Source organism: Natator depressus, chromosome 2 (assembly GCF_965152275.1).
Source record: "Natator depressus isolate rNatDep1 chromosome 2, rNatDep2.hap1, whole genome shotgun sequence".
In the NCBI taxonomy this organism is placed as follows: Eukaryota; Metazoa; Chordata; order Testudines; family Cheloniidae; genus Natator; species Natator depressus.
This window is the reverse complement of record NC_134235.1, coordinates 51,176,745-51,195,849: the sequence shown is the minus strand read 5'-3', so window position 1 is coordinate 51,195,849 and position 19,105 is coordinate 51,176,745. Positions and strand designations below refer to the sequence as shown.

The 19,105-nt window shown below is 43.3% G+C and overlaps 1 protein-coding gene across 1 annotated transcript in view; it reads left to right on the top strand.

The window, feature by feature from the left end:
- The window catches only part of ZBTB10 (zinc finger and BTB domain containing 10), a 35,081-nt gene that overhangs the window by 8,623 nt on the left and 7,353 nt on the right, over positions 1-19,105 (top strand). The window contains exons 2-3 of the mRNA XM_074944194.1: positions 4,907-5,804; positions 17,485-17,622. Of these exons, the coding sequence (XP_074800295.1) occupies positions 4,907-5,804; positions 17,485-17,622 (1,036 nt within the window). The remainder of the gene's footprint in view (positions 1-4,906; positions 5,805-17,484; positions 17,623-19,105) is intronic.

The window sequence follows — 19,105 nt, the reverse complement described above, 5'->3', positions numbered from 1 at the left end:
CCGGCGTGGCCCGCCAGGGGCTTTCCCTGCACAAGCGGCGGAACAAGTTTGGGAACCAGTGTTCTAATCCAGTCCTGTGCACTCATGGTGGGGTTAAGTATTCTCTAGACCAGGGATATCAAACTCAAATCACCATGAGGGCCACATGAGGACTAGTATATTGGCCCAAGGTCGGCATCACTGAAACCTTTTCATACAATGATACAAAAGTATAGTCAAAAATGAAAAAAAGAGTGATATATTATGCTATTAAAAGTCAATGTATTAACTTTTTAAAAACTGTACTGCAAAAAGTCAGTGCTAATATTGATAGTCATTTCATTTTTGGCCACTTAGCTGTCAGCGTTTTGCATCAACTAGTCTTAAGGGCTGTGAAGGAAGGTTAGAAGCCCTGGTAAAATCGCTGTGTCATTTGCATTCCTTCCAAATCTTTCCCTCACTGCTGTGCCTGGGATTTCAGCTAGGCAGTGACAATGTATATGAGATGCAATTTGCCTACAGACAAATCCTGCTAGGATTGTGCTGTAAGTGAATGTTCAGCCGCTCCAGCTTTTGTCTTCCCCCTGCTGCATCCCCAGGATTAGAGAATAGATGTTTTTAATTTAATTGTATTTCTCTCCTTTGGAGCGATCATCATTCTTGCAGTAACCCAACCCAAAACTCCCAGGGAGCTGAGCCAATATGACAGAGTACAGATCAGAGAAGTACATTTACTAAAGCAATCTTAAATACTGATCCAGAAAAAGAGGAAGCATTCCCCAAGAGGGCCTGGCCCTTCACATGAAAATTACCCCAAGCAGGGTTTTTCCACTGGCAGCAGAACCACCAAGGAGAAGGGGACAGTCCCCCTGGAGGTGGGGGTGTACCAGCAAATGTCTGCAGAATGGCAAAGATAGATAGGCGGGGGAGCAGCTCGAATCTCTTTCAGGGAAACCTGCAGATCTCTAGGCTGGGATTTACCTTTGACTGTCCTGCAGGAAGCACGTTGGTTAAGTCTTGCATTAGTGTTAAGAGAGGTAGAGGACTCTTGCAGCCTGCTTCTTCATGTGGATTGAGGTAGGGAAAATCCTGTCTTGGATTTCTGGGACAATTTGAAATGGCCTCTAGGGACTGCTCTTGGGTGGAGAATAACTGGATTTTGGAGGCCATCTGGAACTTTGTCTCTGTTTACAGCCTAGAGAGGAAAGTAACGTGGGCTGTTGGCCCATCTGGAATGGACTGTGCTCAACCCTAGTTAAAGCTGCTACACAGGAAGTTGTACAGATGCCCTATTCCAACCCCTTCCCCAAATCACTGCCCCTGCCCTGCCTCTTCCCCGCTTCCTCCCCTGAGCATGCCACGTTCCTGCTCCTCGCCCCCCCCCCCCCCGGAGCGTGCAAACAGCTGTTTGGCGGCAGCTGGGTAGGAAGCGCTGGGAGGTGGGCAGAGGAGCAGGGACGTGGCACATGGGGGAGGAGGAGGGGTGCTTGGGCTGCCAGTGGGTGCAGAGCACCCACTGATTTTTCCCCAAGGGTGCTCCAGCCCCGGAGCACCCACAGAGTCGGCGCCTATAGCGGGCCGGAGGAAATAACTTGGTGGGCCACATGCAGGCCGCGTGTTTGAGACCCCTAATCTAGACTATCCCTGACAGGTATTTGTCTAACCTCTTAATCTCCAATGATGAAGATTCCACCACCTCCCTAAGCAGTTTATTCCAGTGCTTAGCCACCCTGACAGGAAGTTTGTCATAATGTCCAAACTAAACCATCTTTGCTGCAATTCAAGCCCATTGCTGCTTGTCCTAGCTTCAGAGGTTAAAGCAGGGGTGGGCAAACTGCGGCCTGTGAGTTGCACCATGCGGCTTGGACATGCTCTGGCCGGGGCGCAGCATCAGGGGCTGCACCATGCAGCTGGGTCCCGCTCTGGTCGGGGCGCAGGGTCGGGGGCCGTACCACGCGACTCTCGCAAGCCACAGCATGACTCCACTTCGGCTCCTGTGCGCTCCAGTGGCCCCCTCCGGTGCTCCAATGGGAGCTGTAAGGGCAGTGCCTGCGGATGGGGCAGCGTGCAGAACCGCCTGGCCATGCCTCTGCATAGGAGCTGGAGAAGGGATATGCCACTGCTTCCGGGAGCTGCTTGAAGTAAGCGCCTCTCGGAACCTGCACCCCAGATCCTCGCCCCAGCCCTGATCCCTCTTCCGCCCTCCAAACCCGTCAGTCCCAGCCCAGAGCACCCTCTACACCCCAAACTCTTCATCCCCACCCCAGAGCCTGCACCTCAACCCCAATTTTGTAAGCATTCATGGCCCCCCATGCAATTTCTATTCCCTGATGTGGCCTTCGGGCCGAAAAGTTTGCCCACCCCTGGGTTAAAGAGAATAATTTACCTTCCTCCTCCTTGTAACAACCATTTATGTACTTGAACGCTGTTACCATATACTCTCTGTACCATTATCTAAAATCATTGATGAAGATATTGAACAGAACCGGACTGAGAACTGATCCCTGTGGAACCCCACTTGAATGTGCCCTTCCAGCTTGACACTGAATCACTGATAATTACTCTCTGGGAACAGTTTTTTCCAACCAGTTATGCACCCATGTTATAGTAGCTCCATCTAGGTCGTATTTCCCTAGTTTGTTTAGGAGAAGGTCATTGCAAGACATTATCAAATACCTAAATAAAGTCAAGATATGCCTCATCTACTGCTTTTCCCCATCCACAAAGCTAGTTACTCTATCAAAGAAAGGCATTAGATTGGTTTGCCATGATTTGTTGTTGATAAATCCATCCTGACTGTTACTTATCGCCTTATTATTTTCTAGGTGTCTGCAAATTGATTGCTAGGTACTGAAGTTAAGCTGACTGGTCTGTAATTTTGTGGGTTGTTCTTATTCCCCTTTTTGTAGATTGGTATTGTATTTGCCATTTTCCAGTCCTCTGGAGTATCACCCGTCGTCCATGATTTTTTGAAGATAATCACTAATGACTCATATCTCTTCAGTCAGCTCCTTGAGCATTCTAGGATATGTTTCACCAGGCCCTGGTAACTTGAAAACCTCTAATTTGTAACTTGTTCTTTCCCTATTTTAGCATCCCATCCTACCTCACTGGTATTCGCTCTGTTAGACGTCCAATCACTACTAACCTTTTTGGTGAAAACTGAAACAGAAGTCGTTTAGCACTTCTGCCATTTCTACATTTTCTGTTATTGTTCTCTCTTTACCCCCCCCCCCCCCCCCTTGAGTAACAGACTACCCTGTCTTTGGTCTTCCTCTTATTTCTAATTTGTAGAATGTTTTCTTGTTACCTTTTCTGTCTCTAGCAGGTTTAATCTAATTTTGTCCCTGCATACTTGTTACTTGTTTAGAGTCATCCTTTGCAGTTTGACCTAGTTTCTGCTTTTTTTAGGATTCTTTTTTGAGTTTAAAATAATTGAAGAACTCCTTGTTAAGACAGGGAGGTCTCTTGCCATACTTCCTATCTTTCCTACACAGTTGGATAGTTTGCTCTTGTGCCCTTAATAATGTCTCTTGGAAAATCTGCCAGCTCTCTTGAACTGTTTTTCCCCTTAGACTTGCTTCCCATGGGATCTTACCTTCTTAAACTTCCCTGAGTTTGCTGAAGTCTGACTTCTTGAAATCCTTTATCTTTATTATGCTGTTTTCCTTCTTACCATTCTGTAGAATCATGAACTCTGTCATATCATGATCACTTTCACCCAAGCTGCCTTCCACTTCCAAATTCTCAACCAGTTCCTCTATTTGTCAAAATCTAGTCTAGAACAGCTTCTCCCCGATGGCTTTCTCCCACATTCTGAAAGAAGAAGTTGTCTCCAATACATTCCAAGAACTTGCTGGATCATCTGTGCCCTGCTGTGTTGTTTTTCTCAACAGATGTCGCCTGGGTAGTTGAAGTCCCCCATCACCACCAAGTCCTGTGCTTTGGATGATTTTGTTAGCTCTTTATAAACAAGCCTCATCCACCTCCTCTTCCTGGTTAGGTGGTCTGTAGTAGACCCCTAGCATGACATGACCCTTGCTTTTTACCCCTTTTATCCTTATCCAGAGACTTTCAACAAGTCTGTGTCCTATTTCTATCTCAACCTCATTTTTGAGATCTAAGGCAACACCTCCGTCCTTTTTCCTTGCCTGTCCTTCCAGAGCAAGCTGAAACCTTCTGTACCAATATTCCAGTCCTGTATTGTCCCACCAAGTCTCTGTGATGCCAACTATCATAGTTGAAAATTAAATACTTGTTAAAATATTATCTTTAGAAGTAAAAAATGTCCAGTAGTGCACCAACTTTTATAAATGTTCATTAGAATATAGTTTATTACTAAATGTGATCTGCAAAGGAGGCAGGGTGGCATTTGTATTCATTTTGCTTCCATTTGTTTGTGGAAGGTTGATAAGGAGGGTGGAAGGATATATTGGGAATTTCTTAAAGTCCTGTCTCCCCATTTTTACATGAGGCCTCTATGTAAGACCAGAGAAGTGGTGTGAGGGAGTTTTCCTAGCTCTTACCTGAACAGGTTGGTGGTTGAATCTTTAATGTAAATTTCTTCTAACGTCTAGTTCAGGAATTTGTGTTAACAAAAATGAACACTTTAAATACCCGAGCTAAATATCTTTTCATCAGTGGCTTACATTTTACTTCGGTGGTACTTAAAGCTCATCTACCCCCTTTTTCCTGAAACTGAAAAAAAACGGTAGAACTGGACTGAGTTTCTAATACACAAGGAAACTTTCTGGAAACTTTTTTAGTTCACGTTGCCTTTATGACATAAAGAAACAAAGGATATAAACCCCATTTTCCTCTGTATTGCATATTTAACGCAAGTTTATTTTCATATCCTGTTAGCAGCATTGGGAAAACTAAGAAGGAAATTAACTGAGAGTTAACTTTTTTCCCCCTCTAATTGCAGGAGTCAGAAATACCATCTGAGTTGACAAATGAGGGATACTGCGACTACAACAGTAGGCCAAATGAGAACTCTTATTGCTATCAGCTGCTGCAAGAACTAAATGAACAGAGGAAGAAAGGCATTCTTTGTGATGTCAATATTGTGGTGAGTGGGAGGGTCTTCAGAGCTCACAAGAACATCCTGGTTGCCGGCAGCCGTTTCTTTAAGACTCTGTACTGCTTTACAAACAAAGAAAGCCGTAACCAAACCACTGTTACCTATTTAGATGTTGTTGCTGTTCAAGGTTTTTCTGTCATATTGGACTTCTTATATTCTGGTAACCTTGTCCTCACAAGCCAAAATGCCATTGAAGTGATGTCTGTGGCCAGCTATCTTCAGATGACTGAGGTTGTCCAGTCCTGTCGCAATTTCATTAAAGATGCCTTAAATATAAGCATTAAATCAGAAGCTCCAGAGGCTGTAGTAGTGGATTATAACAGAAGATCTGTTAGTCGGGATGGTCTGCCTTCATCAAGGGATCAGAAAGTTGCCAGTTTCTGGGCAACACGGAATCTTACTAACTTGGCAAGTAGTATAAAAACTGAAAATGATGGTTACTGTATTGATGAAGGCCAAATTGAAAACTATCAAATGAATGATTGTAGTTGGGTCCAGGATAGCTCACCTGAAATGGCTGAAAATGAATCTCAAGGTGAAGGAAAAGTGTTTGTGTGGAATGACATGGCCTCACAGGGACAATCAGTTCAAGAACCAGGAAAAGCAAGAAGGAAAAACCAAACTACAAAGAGATTTATTTATAATATACCACCTAATAATGAAGAGAATTTAGAAGATTGCTCAGTGATGCAGCCGTCAGTCCCATATCCAGAAGATTTGCAGTTTATTAAGGAAGAACCAGGTAAATTATTTCACTAATATATTGGATTATCCAAGTGTTAAACTGTTGTATCCATTCTGGGATAACCTCACTTCTATAAACATGTATTAGCTAAGATCCTGCAACAAGTCTTAAATCAGTAGACAAAATGAATTGCAAATATCGTACAATGTTGCAGGGAGTCTTATCTAATGTAAACATGCTTACTCTGTTTCGATTAGTAGTTAAAAAAAAAAAAAAGGCTGAATGTCTGTTTCGTGTGCAGATGTACACTATTGCCAAAATACTTGTAGACAAAGTATTAAAACTTACAGTTCACATTGGTGAATACCTACTTCCTATAATCCTCAAGAGCCAGTAATCTATTAAACCAAACAATGTAATATCAACTGGTGAAAACTTTCACATTTTTTTTATTTTGCTTATATAAATGTTTAATTGTATATTCTCTTGACTAGCACATTTCAACTATCCACACCACGTGTAACTTAATCCGTACTATGCTTTTAAAATCAGCAGTTGCCTTTTAATTTGAAAATAACTGAGTTTAATTGCCTGGCCAAAAGCTCTCCTGTGGTGGAAAGGTTGAAGTCTGTAAATTTGCGTCTGCTAGTGATTTATCTTTTTAATCATCCCTTTGTTCCGTATAAAGAGAAGTTGCATTTTGACTTCACACCAGTGGTGGTCAACCTATGGCCCTTGAAGAGATGTTTCACTTTTATTATGAATTGAAAGTGTGTTCCTTGAGCCACACTTGCAGCGTGGTGTATGGGTTGTGTGGTTTGGTGTGCCAGTCCTATTGGTATGGGCTGGTGTTGGATGGGATCCCCTCCAGCTGCACGCCGTTTCCCAGGAGTAGTTGTAATGTGAGTCAGGATTGCTCTGAACAGCTCCTTAGTAGCTCCCTAGCTGGCTGCCTGCTGTATTACATGAGAGGGAGGAGAGTTGCTTTGGATGCTGTATTGTCTGCTTCCTTGTTGAGCTGCAGGTGCTTCATAATGAACAGGATAGGAACTTGACTGACCCTGCCTAAACTTAAGGGATTGACTTGCAAAAGAGGGCTTCTCCTTCCCCGTGCAGCCAGATAGGGCAGCCTAAGAAAAGGTTAAAGAAGCTGAGAATCAGTGAGTTATAGGTCTCCAATTGTCTGTCCAGCCCATGGCAGCTCCAGTTTCAGCTAGTACTGGTCCCTGAGCAACCATATGCCCGCTGGGGATAGCTGGAGTACAGCATGCTCAAACTATTCCTCTCCTTGCTCCAACCTATTCTCTGTTCAGGGCACTGCACTAGGGTGTGTAGGAGCCAGTCATGCTGGATCTGTGCTGTTATGGATTCTCCACATGTTGGAATACCCACAAATGCCCTGCTGTGGACAACTTCCATTACCCTTATATTGCCTGAATGAGGGAGAACAGCAACATTGCTTGATAAATATTAGGGAACTCAACAAGCAAATTTTTATTCTTGATTCTCAGATCCTGCTGAGGTTTTGTTTTGGTTTTGTTTTTTTTTTTTTGTAGTGTCACCATCAGGTAGACCATGCTTACTGACTTTACTCAAAATGAGAATGGATTCTTGTGTCAAATTTCCCAGCTAGTAACCAATGAAGAGTTTGCTAGAAATTATTTTTCTAGAAAGAGCAATAGAACCCATGCTACTGAAGGAAGTAATGAGTGGGTTTTATTAAAAGTATTTCCTGGCATAAGTTTTCAGTATCTTTCATCCCATTTTTATGTGTATATACTAATAAATATTTTGTTTGGTTTTTTTGTCAACTGCTGTTGCACAATGAGCAGACTTTTTTTTTTATTTCAGCTGCCCACAAGGATGTCCTTTCATCTTTCCATCCCTACCCTTTTCCTCTCTCCACCCTCTCTCCACTGCCCTGAATAGTTAGAGATTTCAAATTATTCCACAAATGTGAGGTAATGTGCATTGGAAAAACATTGAATTTGATCTGTCGTTATACTACTTACTCATTCAGCCCTTCAGTCCCTCTAAAGCCTTCACTAGTCTTAACTGCACTAATCAAAATAACTTTGTCATCTTTAAATTTTTCTGCCTCATTGTTCACCCCTCCTTTAGATAATCAATAAATATTTTAAACAATACCAGTCTTAAGATGCCCCAAGAGTTGAATATTGCAATTAACCTCTTCCCATGTTGAAAATAAACCATCTACTTATCCTATTTTCTCCCAGCTAGTTTTCAGTTCATTTTAGCACTTTGCCCCTTACTCCAATGAGTGCTTAACTTCCTGTAATAGCCTTTTGTGAGAAATTTTATCAATTATTAGTTTTTAGGAAAGTCCACATAAACTTCCGGTGTTTCTCCTTTATACACTATTTCTTTGACCAGTTCAAAGGATTAATAAATCAGTGTTGGTCAAGCCTGTAGGACAGTCATAGTCACTTGTGGCCCTTAAGGGCAATTGTTAACAAAATTTGTACTTGGTTGTGAGTTGAAAATGTTCCCTGAGCTTCACCCCCACTCTTTAAAACGAAAGTGGTTTTGAATTAGCTTTGTTACAAAGAGGAAGAAGGGAGCAGAATTTCCCCCAGCGGCGGCTGCTTGAGTGGCACAGGAAAGGCTGGTCAAAAGCATTATGGGAGGAAGCTCATGGCCAAGCTCCCATATTAAGAGCTGACGTTTCAAAGTGCTCTAAATTCCATATGCATACTCAGTTGTCCTGAAAATTGGTTTGCCTCATTGGGGCGCAAAGTCAGTTTCAGTGGTGCAAATTTGGGATCATTTGATCCCGGCCCAGAGAGATCGTTCTCAGGAAAAAAGGTGAATAGACTTGTACTGTTCTAACTCATGTGCACACTTCTGTTTTAAACTGACACTGTTCTGCACCAAATAGAGCTTACCTGCTCCAATTCAACCTGAGCTAGTGTCCAGCAACTGAGTTCTAGGTTGGGAAAGCAATATTTAAAAAGTCGGATTTGATCTCGCTCAGTAAACAGGTACATATAGGGAATGTGTACCAGAGAAAATGACTTTTGCATGTGAACAAAACGCTTCACTGATCAGACTTCTCCCTGGGGAGAATTAGCGAACAAACATGATGATAATAATAGTCATGTTTCTTAGTGCACTACTGAAAGGTACTCAGATACTGTGCTGATGAGCCTGGTATAAAAACTTATATAAAATAGTGTGCTCTGGCAGCCTTTACGCTTGCTGGCCCTAGAGCTGATATAGTACATAATGGTTTTGGGATAAAAGGTAGCACAGATGACCCATGCACAATCCATTGATCTGATTGTATCAAAGGAGTAGATGAAAGTATCTTCTGCTTAGGAAATCCATCAGCTATACCTTGTGTACGAGAGCCTGGTGGTGAATGTTGCAGTGACCTGAGGCAACACTGGCCAGCCACACTTCTGACTTCATATACTAGTATATTGTGAGCCAAAAGCAGTGGTGGATTTAGAGTTAGTGGGGCCTTGTGCACAGCTTCATTTCTGGGGCTCTTCCTTGGGACCCAGCCAAGAAAAGAACATTCTCTTATCTTCTGTCTTCCCCGACCCCCACCCCCCCCATCTGTTTTTTTTATTTTTCTTCATCCTCCTCCTGTATTATAAGTAAGGGGCAGTAAATTAAAATAAAGTGAGGTACCTTGATTGGGGCATGGGGTAGGGCTGCAGGCGGTGGGCTCTGGGAGGAAGTTTAGATGCGGGCTGGGGGGTGACGCTTACCTTGGGTGGCGTGGCTCCCAAAGCAATCGGCGCGCGCGCACCTCTGGCAGCAGCTCCTAAGCGGGAGGGGGATAGGGTGTCTCCACATGCTGCCTCCCCCGCACCTCCCATTGGCTGTAGTTCCTGGCCAGTGGGAGCTGCGGAGTCAGTGCTGGGGTGAGAGTCAGTGCCTGGAGACTCAGCACCCCCCCAACCCCCAGGGGCCACAGGGACATGCCAGCTACTTCTGGGAGTGGCACGGACGGAGGGAGGGAGGGAGGTAGAGCTGGCAGGGAGCTGCCTTAGCCCTGCTGCTTGCACATCTCTGCATGCCCCTTGTGGGGGAGGGAGGCAGCACAAAGAGACACCTCCCCCTCCCCTCCAGTGGCATGCAGAGACATGCCAGCAGCTGGCCACTTCTGGGAGTGGCGTGGGGCAACCAGCCATAGCATGGGGGCAGCCTGCCTGCCTGAGCCCTGCTGCACTGCCAGCTGGGACTTGGGCAGGTTGTCAGATATTTGCCCTGAATTTTGGGGGGGCCCTTGTCGTTAGGGGCTCTGTGCCACCCTACCGTTTTTCATAGTAAATCTGCTCCTGGCCAAAAGGTTATACCAGTGTTTATCTGTCGCATATGCCTATTCATGGGCAAATACCAGTTCAACTGTAGAAGGGTAGAAGGACACTTGTGTGGATGATAGTTTCTACAGGGAGACAAGGTTAATTCAACAAGGTAACATGTGAAGGTACTGAGGCTGCCAGATGTTGGGCGTAGGTATTAGTTTGTTAGTAAATGGTAGCAACAGCAGCTCCTCTCTGGCCATGATGCTGGAAACTACTCGTGACTGCACTGTTCAGACCTTCGTAGGGGCTCAATAAAAGCATGGTGATCTGCCATGTTATGGAAGATATCCTTTTTCTCCCAAAAGAAAAAGGGTGGCTTCCCTCGAAGACTAAGAAAATGGAAGCCAACCTTAGTTTCCTTGGGTTTGTTGTCCAGTTATCTTTGACCAGAGAAGTTAAATGGTACTTAATACATCCAGAATCTGGGTGTTCGGCCTTTCTCTTCACACAGGGGTGAAGGGATGCAAGCCTCCTAAATACAAACAGCAAAATCTGCTTGGTCTTCAAAAGGTTTCAGAAAGACTAGCAAGTCTGTGGTATCTGCCTTAGAGGACCTATCTGTTAAAGGGATATTAAGAGTCTCGTACATCAAAAGGCTCTGCACTGTTGGGGTATGGAATCTTTGCTTCATAGAAATTCTTCTCTTGAATTGCCTCCAAAATGGCTCTTCACTTCCCAGGTTTACATGCTTTAAAAGAAATCCTTTCTGTCAAAAGCTACACTGACCCATAACTCTAGGCAAGGGCAACTTTATGGTCTAAAAGGTGGCTAAGGCATTTGATTGTTGCCAGGAACATCTGGGTGGTTCTGAATGCACTGAGGAGCTTCAGGTAATCTCAAGGAGGTCCTGATTCAGGTGGATGGTAAGGTCACAGTTTTCTAAATAAACAGACTAATTGTACCAAGAAGTCTTTAGACTAAGCAGTATTCTATAGATTTTCCTAGTTTGCGTGACAGCAAAACTTGATCACTGACTGAAGCCAATTTGTGACAGAGCTACATGAATGATCCCTTATTTGGGGGTAGTGAAGCAGTTTTTGTTTTTGTGTCGTTTTTTTTTTTTAATGAATGGGGGCACAGTAAAGATTGTTTATAACAACCTAGAATTGCTCTACACCTGCCACCAGAAAGATTGGGCTGGCAACTAGAGATGGGTTACGTACGTTCCTCTGCTAAACTATCTCTGGTACAAAAAGTCCTGACCAACCTCTGAGACAAAGGCTTCATGATCAGAACTAATGTTCCCGCCAAACACCAGTGTGACCGCCATTCTTTCCCCTCTCTTTTTCCCCCCCCCCATCCCTCCAGATCTCTGCCCCTGACAATGCCATTTTATCTGCCACTACAGGCGAGTCTCATCTTATGCACATTTAACATGCGCGAATTCAGCTTTGCGCAGTCGGCAAAAAAACAAAAAAAGATTAAAATAACAATTTAAATACTGTACCTGTAGTTCAGGCAATTCCGCCTGCCATTACACTCAATGTAATTTTGACTATACGCGATTTTCGCTTTACGCGATTTTCGCTTTACGCGCTGACTACAGAACTTGACCCCAGCATAAGATGAAACTCGCCTGTATAGCACATAACTGGGGTGTTTTCAACTCTATTCTTGACACCAGTCTGCATCCGTAGCTTGCCCCTTGTTCCTTCACAACACTCCAAGTTCTGACCCTTTCTGGCATTCATCTAAAAATTTCTCTTATTTTAACTACAGCAAACTCCTTCTCTCTGGCTTTCCTGACATCCATCTCTCCTCCTTAAGCCTATTCAAAAAGCTGTTGATTAAAAATAGATTTTCTGACCTTTTGCTTTTGACCATGTCACCCCTCTTTTTCCAGTATCTCTACTGACTCTCCCCTTCTCCACTGTATCAAACTTCTGGTCTTTATGCTGTTTAGGTCCTCCAGTTTAGCTGCTACCTATCCTTTCTTTCAGAGGGGTAGCCATGTTAGTCTGTATCAGCAAAAACAATGAGTCCTTGTGGCACCTTAGAGACTAATAAATTTATTTGAGCATAAGCTTTTGTGGGATATAACCCACTTCATCAGATGCATGGAGTGGAAAATACGGTAAGCCGGTATAAATATACAGCCCATGAAAAGATGGGAGTATTGAGTTGGCCTCATTAGCACTACAAAAAGTAATTTTCCCTCTCCTGATATTCACCCCTTCTTGTCAGCTGTTGGGAATGGGCCACAGCCACCCTAATTGAATTGGCTTAGTTAGCACTGATCCCCACCCCCCCAATTTGGTAAGGCAACTCCCATCTTTTCATGTGCTGTATATTTATACCTGCTTACTGTATTTTTCACTCCATTCATCTGATGAAGTGTGTTATAGCCCACGAAAGCTTAAGCCCAAATAAATTTTAGTCTCTACAGTGCCACAGGGACTCCTCGTTGTTCTATCCTTCCTTGTATCTTTACTGTGTTGTTCCATCAACAAAGCTAGCCTCTGTCTCCCCTCTCCCAAGTGGCTTTAATGCATATAATATTCTTACTGACCTTCTCATTAAACTACTTCTAAGTCACTTTCAAAAAGCCACCTCCATGATACCTACAGTAAAATGTAACTGATAGCTGCTAGGTAAGTTGCCTATTCATTTAACGCATTTGCTGTTTTCAAGTTAAAATGAACTATGCATAATGGCTGCTCTGGTTGCATAATGTTGTCTCTCTTGCCTTTCTTGTCTGCTACCCACTTATTTCCTCTTGTGTTAAATGCGATCGTAAAATCTTTGGGCAGTTCTCCTGCTAAATACTTTCTGGCACACCCTGTACCAAGTGAACCCTGTTCCTTATTGTGTAGGGGTATGGGCACTAGTGTGTTAGTAGCAGTAAGAAACCTAATTGTTGCTTATTGGCTGAGGCAAATATAGTTCTCTATCCTTTCAGTGTTCTGGTTGCCCCCTATATCTTGCAAAAGTCTCTCCATATCTGGTGACAGAGAACCATTAAACTTTCTGTAACACAACTGAGGATGTCTGTCTATACAGAAGATGAAAACTGCTAAGTCTGATTTCAAGTTATCCTATCTGCTGTATTTTTTTGAGATAGAATCATGTCCATCATCATCATCATCAAACCTTTAATCTGCTGCCACACAACTTTAGTTTGCCTTGCAAAGAGATGAGAACAGTTGTCGTATTCTCTACACACACTTATTGTTTACACTACATCAAGAGACAGGGTTTGATTATCAGTGTTGCAGATATGGGGCCTTTTTGCTTAGGGTTGCTAAAAATTTTGATCACAAAGCTTTTTTTGGTGCTTAAATTTTCTTTTTGGATGGCACTGTTTTCTTTACAGCTTTTCTTTAAGACCAAGAGCATTATAACAATTTCCTTTCTCTTTAAAGTGCTTACCTGCCCTCACTGTCGGTTCCAGTTCCTTGATTTTTTTTTAAATAGAGACCTGGAGATTTTTAATTCCCCAGAGTGGGGTATAACAGATCACCATTCATCCATACTCTTCACCACAAAGGGAGAATTTTGTGTATATATGGGAATTTGACCTATTCAAAAGGAATAGGAAGTTAGATACCTTATGTGTGTCCCATGTTTCATTACATGAGATACTGTGAAATGCCTGTACTGGAATCAACAATATACTCTTCAAGCTGAGGGAGTTCTCGCTACGTTTTGTGTGCAGAAACCTGGACATAAGTATGATCTAAAATTTCAAAGAATAACTTCCTTACAGGGTTCAGTGGTAGCCGTGTTAGTCTGTATCAGCAAAAACGAGCAGTCCTTTTGGCACCTTAAAAACTAACAAATTTATTTGGGCATAAGCTTTTGTGGGCTAAAACCCACTTCATCAGATGCAGGGAGTGGAAAATACAGTAGGCAGGTATAAATACACAGCAAGTGAAAAGATGGGAGTTGCCTTACCAAGTGGGGGGTCAGTGCTAACGAGCCAATTCAGTTAAGGTGGAGGTGGGCTAGTCTCAACAGTTGACAAGAAGGGGTGAATACCAAGGGAGGAAAAATAGCTTTTGTAGTGCTAATGAGGCCAGTGTAATCAAAGTGGCCCATTTCAAACAGTTGATGACAAGATGAGAGTATCAGCAGGGAGAAATCAGTTTCTGTAGTGACCTGTCCACTCCCAGTCTTTATTCAGGCCTAATTTGATGGTGTCTGGTTTGCAAATTAATTCTAGTTCTGTAGTTTCTCATTGGAGTCTGTTTTTGAAGGTTTTGTTTTTGTTTTTTTTAAGAATTGCCACTTTTAAGTCTGTTGCTGAGTGTCCAGGGAGATTGAAGTGTTCTCCTTCTGGTTTTTGAATGTTATAATTCTTGATGTCTGATTTGTGTCCATTTATTCTTTTACATAGAGACTGTCTGGTTTGACCAATGTACATGGCAGAGGGGCATTGCTGGCACAAAGGAACTTTTTTCCCCCCTCATTCTTTCTCCACCCAGCTCCCAGGAATCAAAGGAAAGTTACGTTGTCACTTCCTCCCCTTCAACAACCAGGCATGAGAGCTAAAATATTGGAATTCTCCTCCTCTTCTCTACCTCTACGCCCCCCCCAAAAAAGCCAAAAAAACACAAACCAATAACCTTGGAACAAATCCTGTGGGCAGAGGGAGAAAAATTTCCTGTTTACTCACTGGGATCTGGGGCTTTGTGATCACTGAGACTGAGCTGCTGAGGTCAGTTGCATGAATGATCCCACATGGACTGTAGCTGGCTACGCAGCTGCGTGACAGTTTTTTCAGACACCTGTTAACTTCATTTGGGCTCCCTTTGAGCTGTCTTCCCATGCAGTTACCACTGCCAACCATAATCCATAATGCTATTTAAGCAGCAGAGTAAAACTGATGCATACAATCTGATGTTGAAGAGATTTTCACTCTACAATAGTAGTGAAAAATTAATGTACGCTGGATACTTCTGCACATACCTTGCCGAGCAGAAAGGAAGTATACTGTCACTCCTGCTTCTGCTGTAGCACTGTCAAAGCATGGCATAACTTCTTATATCATGTGCACTCCTTACTTGCAAATGGATTTGTTAGCTGGAATTTACAAAAGTGCAGACATAGCTACTCCCATCCTGCTCAGGACTTAACCCCCAACAAAAGAGGGTAGGACAGGTTTACAAACCTCCAGATTTAAAACACCCATCACCAATGAAGAACAGGCACAGGAGAAGGGTAGGAATGATGTGGCTGCCCATCAGAATTCAGTCTAAAACACATGTTTTTGTGTATCAGAATGGTGTGTAATGCTGCCAATGCCAACGTGATATGCCCTTGATAAAAGATTTGTTCTCTTTATGCCTGACTAAAGAAACAAAATAGATAAGGGACCTGTACCCAGTTAATTGCTGGGGGATCACCACAATATATGGTTCTGGGCATGGTGGTTTCTAAGTGTATATTTTTTTCATCATTGGTAGCTAGAAGAAGGATAAAACAAAAACCTAAGAAGTCAAGCGAGGAGAGGGAGACAACATGAATTGAATGGGGGACGAGAAGAATGATACAAAGTGCATAAAATTTTGTTTTGTGGTGGAGACTGTATTTCAAAGCTTTCTCCTACACATTCTGTAGATACTAGGTGTATGGTGTTTTTGTGTATGTATGGGGAAGGTTTAGATTTAGAAACCAAAAATAGAATTGCAGTCCTCATAGAGGTTCAACAGAACGGCTCCTTATTTATAACATTTTTAAAGGGAGATAGGACTTTAAAAATTTTAACCATTCTTAATGACTACAATCTTCAGCTTCTACACTTACTCCTGGATCTCTTGGTGGGTGGGTGGGTGGATTTAATCAGCTTTTTTAAAAGTAGTCTCCTGTTGCTATATAATGGACATAAGAAAAAGTGGAAACTCATTGGCTAGGGAAGCCATGGCACTAATTGCACACAGAATACTGACAAACCAACATGGGACAGTGAGAGGACTGTTTGTTTACTTACTAAGTAGGTAGTATGACAATAGGATGAAATTCAAATAAGTGTGTGTTAAGTAGACTGTTCCTTTAAATTTGACTTTTATAAAAAAAAAAAAATTCCTTGTGCAACTTCTTTCACAAACATACAAATTTACAGAGACTGAATGGGACAAAGGGCTGATCAGTTTTTTGTACTGCTTTAAGTATGTTTGAAACTGGGTGTAAGGCCGTACAATCCCCGGTATGCATGTAGTTATAGTGCAAATACATGCACTTATCACAGTAGACTTACAGAAATGAGTTACACCTGTTTAAATCACCTTTCTAGGGGTATAAGGCATGGTCTGCATTACACAGTTTTGCCAGCATAGCTATATTGGCTGGGAATGAGGAAAATATTATGCTTTCTGCTCGCCATCGGTGTGTTGGCAAAACTGCTTATGTAGATGCAACGGTGCTGTCAGAGTATTTGTCAGGATAGCTAATGTCATTGAGAGAGATTGTGTAGCTATGTCAGCAGAACAACTTCTGGGAGTTTACACTAAGGGTTTGTTGGCGTACAAAAACAGAAAAAATAAGAAGGCAAAAAGCAGGGGAATGAGGACCTACATACATAAAGCCAGCCCCACACGGATACAAATTTATATTCACAGATCTAAATCAGTATCCGCGGAACCGCAGGGCTCTCCCAGGAACTGCAGTGGTGAAAGGAACAAAACGTGGGGCCGCTGCTTCCAGGAGCCAGTGCCCCGTGCCGGCAGCTCCTCTAGCATAGCTGTACCACCCCCAGCCCTGCCCCCTCTTTGGGGGCAGTGCAGCTGCGCTGGAGGAGCTATCGGTGTGGGAAGCTGGCTCCTGGGAGTGGCAGACACACGTTCTGCTCCTTTCACCCCTGCAGTTCCACAGATACCGATTTATATCCACGGATATAAATTTGTATTTGCGTAGGGCTCTATACATACAGTAAAACTTGATCCTTCAGGGTTTTTGTGGCATGAAAAATGTTTTTGCAGAATCTCCAAGCATGGAGAGGATAAAATTGCCCAGGGCTGTAGTCTAAGAATCTTACATTTTGGTGAAATTAGTTAATGTTTACTTATAAGGGACTATCAGAGTAATCAATGCATAAATAAGGCCTTATTTGAATTCTGAGCTGTGTGGTTTAAAAAAAAAAATTTGTGGCTGAGTTGCAGACAAGCCATGGAAAACTGTGGAAAAGTAATAATGGACCTTATTATTTGCAGTAATAAAGTCATTATTACTTTTCAGCAATTTTCTGCTGTCAGCCACTCGGGGCTGAGAATGCGGGTGCCCGCTGTCAAAATTGCAGTGGAAGCCTAATATTGCAGAATCTGCAATTTGCCCAATATCACAAGTTAAATAGGTTCTTGGTCATAAAGCTTTTTGAAAAGTTTGTTTAAAAATATAACTGTTTAGAGAATTCTCTTCTGTAGAATTTTGTATAAATCAAGTGAAAAGAACATTACTTGTAACAGGTACTTCAAATGACTTCAAGTATGGACTGTTGCCGGGTACTTCAAATGACTTCAAGTATGGACTGTTGCCGGGTACTTCAAATGACTTCAAGTATGGACTGTTGCCGGAATCTTGGCCAAAAGAAGCATGGGAAAATGGCAAGTATATTTTTTTCCCCTTCATAGCCCTTTGTTTGGGGGGGTCCAGTTTCTTGTACTATTTAATGATCGTATAGAGTAGAACGCCAGAAGGGACAGCGGTGGTCCTCTAGTCTGACCTCTGTATAGCACAGACCATTGGACCTCCTTGAATTTATTCTTGTTCTATGAAAATTTTTTAAAATCCTGGGTTATAGCAAACTTCCTCTTTGACAATGTCACAGTAGCTTTTCCCAAAGTATATTCAGTTTGGCTTTTTTTGAAATATTAGGCTCTTACCATCAATTTGGGATAGATGGATTAGCATACAGATGAAATAGATTTGATCTTCAAATATATAATGCTTAACTCTGAAAATTGTCACTCAACATATTAAGTTTTGGTTAGTGCAATTCATATTTCCTTTCAGCATGGCTAAAAACATCTTGTCTTGAGACCCATGTTGGGTGGTCTTGCCCTTTTGGGAGTAACATCTCCCCCCCCCCCCCCAATTCACCCCCACTACATAGATCTAGCTAGGGGTTAGCTGTAGACAAATTCTCTGAAGATTTTGAGAATATACAAAGAAGCACTGTCATGTAACAGTCATCTTAATAAGACACCCCTTCTCAATAAAGCAGCTATTTTAGGAACATACAGGAGTGGGTAGTAATATCTAGCCCTTATATCCCTCATCAGAACTCAAAGTGCTTTATGAAGGAAGGATGATTATATTCTGACACTTGTAGATAGGGAAACTGAGGCAAAAGGAGGTGAAATGGCATGCCTACGGTCACTTGCCAGCATGCCAGTGAATAGAACCCAGGTCTCAAGTCCCAGTCCAGTATTCTGTCTACTAGGAGAAACTTCCTCAACATAATACTTCAAGCAGGGTCTTAATGTTACGCTTAAGTTTTGTATCTGCCTCTCCCCCGCCCATCCTTGCGGGCATACATAAGTAAGGTTAAGATTTTGTCACTTTTTTTTGTAAAAGTCATGGGCAATAAACAATAATTCATGGAGCCTGTGAGCTATCCGTGACTTTACTAAAAATAACCGGGGACAGGGCTAAATAGGGAGGAGAAATGGAGTCCAGGGAGGGGGCGGGAAGAATGACATGCCAGAAGCCGCAGCGCGGTGTACAGCTCCCTGCTCTGGAGATGGCCGCAGCTGTGGGACAGGTGCACGACCCCAGCTGCAGCCTCCTCAAGCTGCGGCCACAGCCAGGAGGGGGCGCATGGCCCCGGGACACCATGGGGCAGGGGCGCACAGCCCCCGCTGCAGCTCCCTCCATGGTGATGGGGTATGCAACCCCGGCTGTGGCCCCTGGTGGAAGCTGGAGGGCAGTGGGGGATGCGCAGCCCCAGCTCTGGAGCTGGTCTACCGGGGTGGTGCATGGTCCTAGGACGCAGCGGGGTAAGGGCACACAGTTCCCGCCTGCAGCCCCCAGCGGAAGCGCAGCCCCAGCTCTGGAGCTGGCTGCAGGGAGGGCGGGCAGGACTCT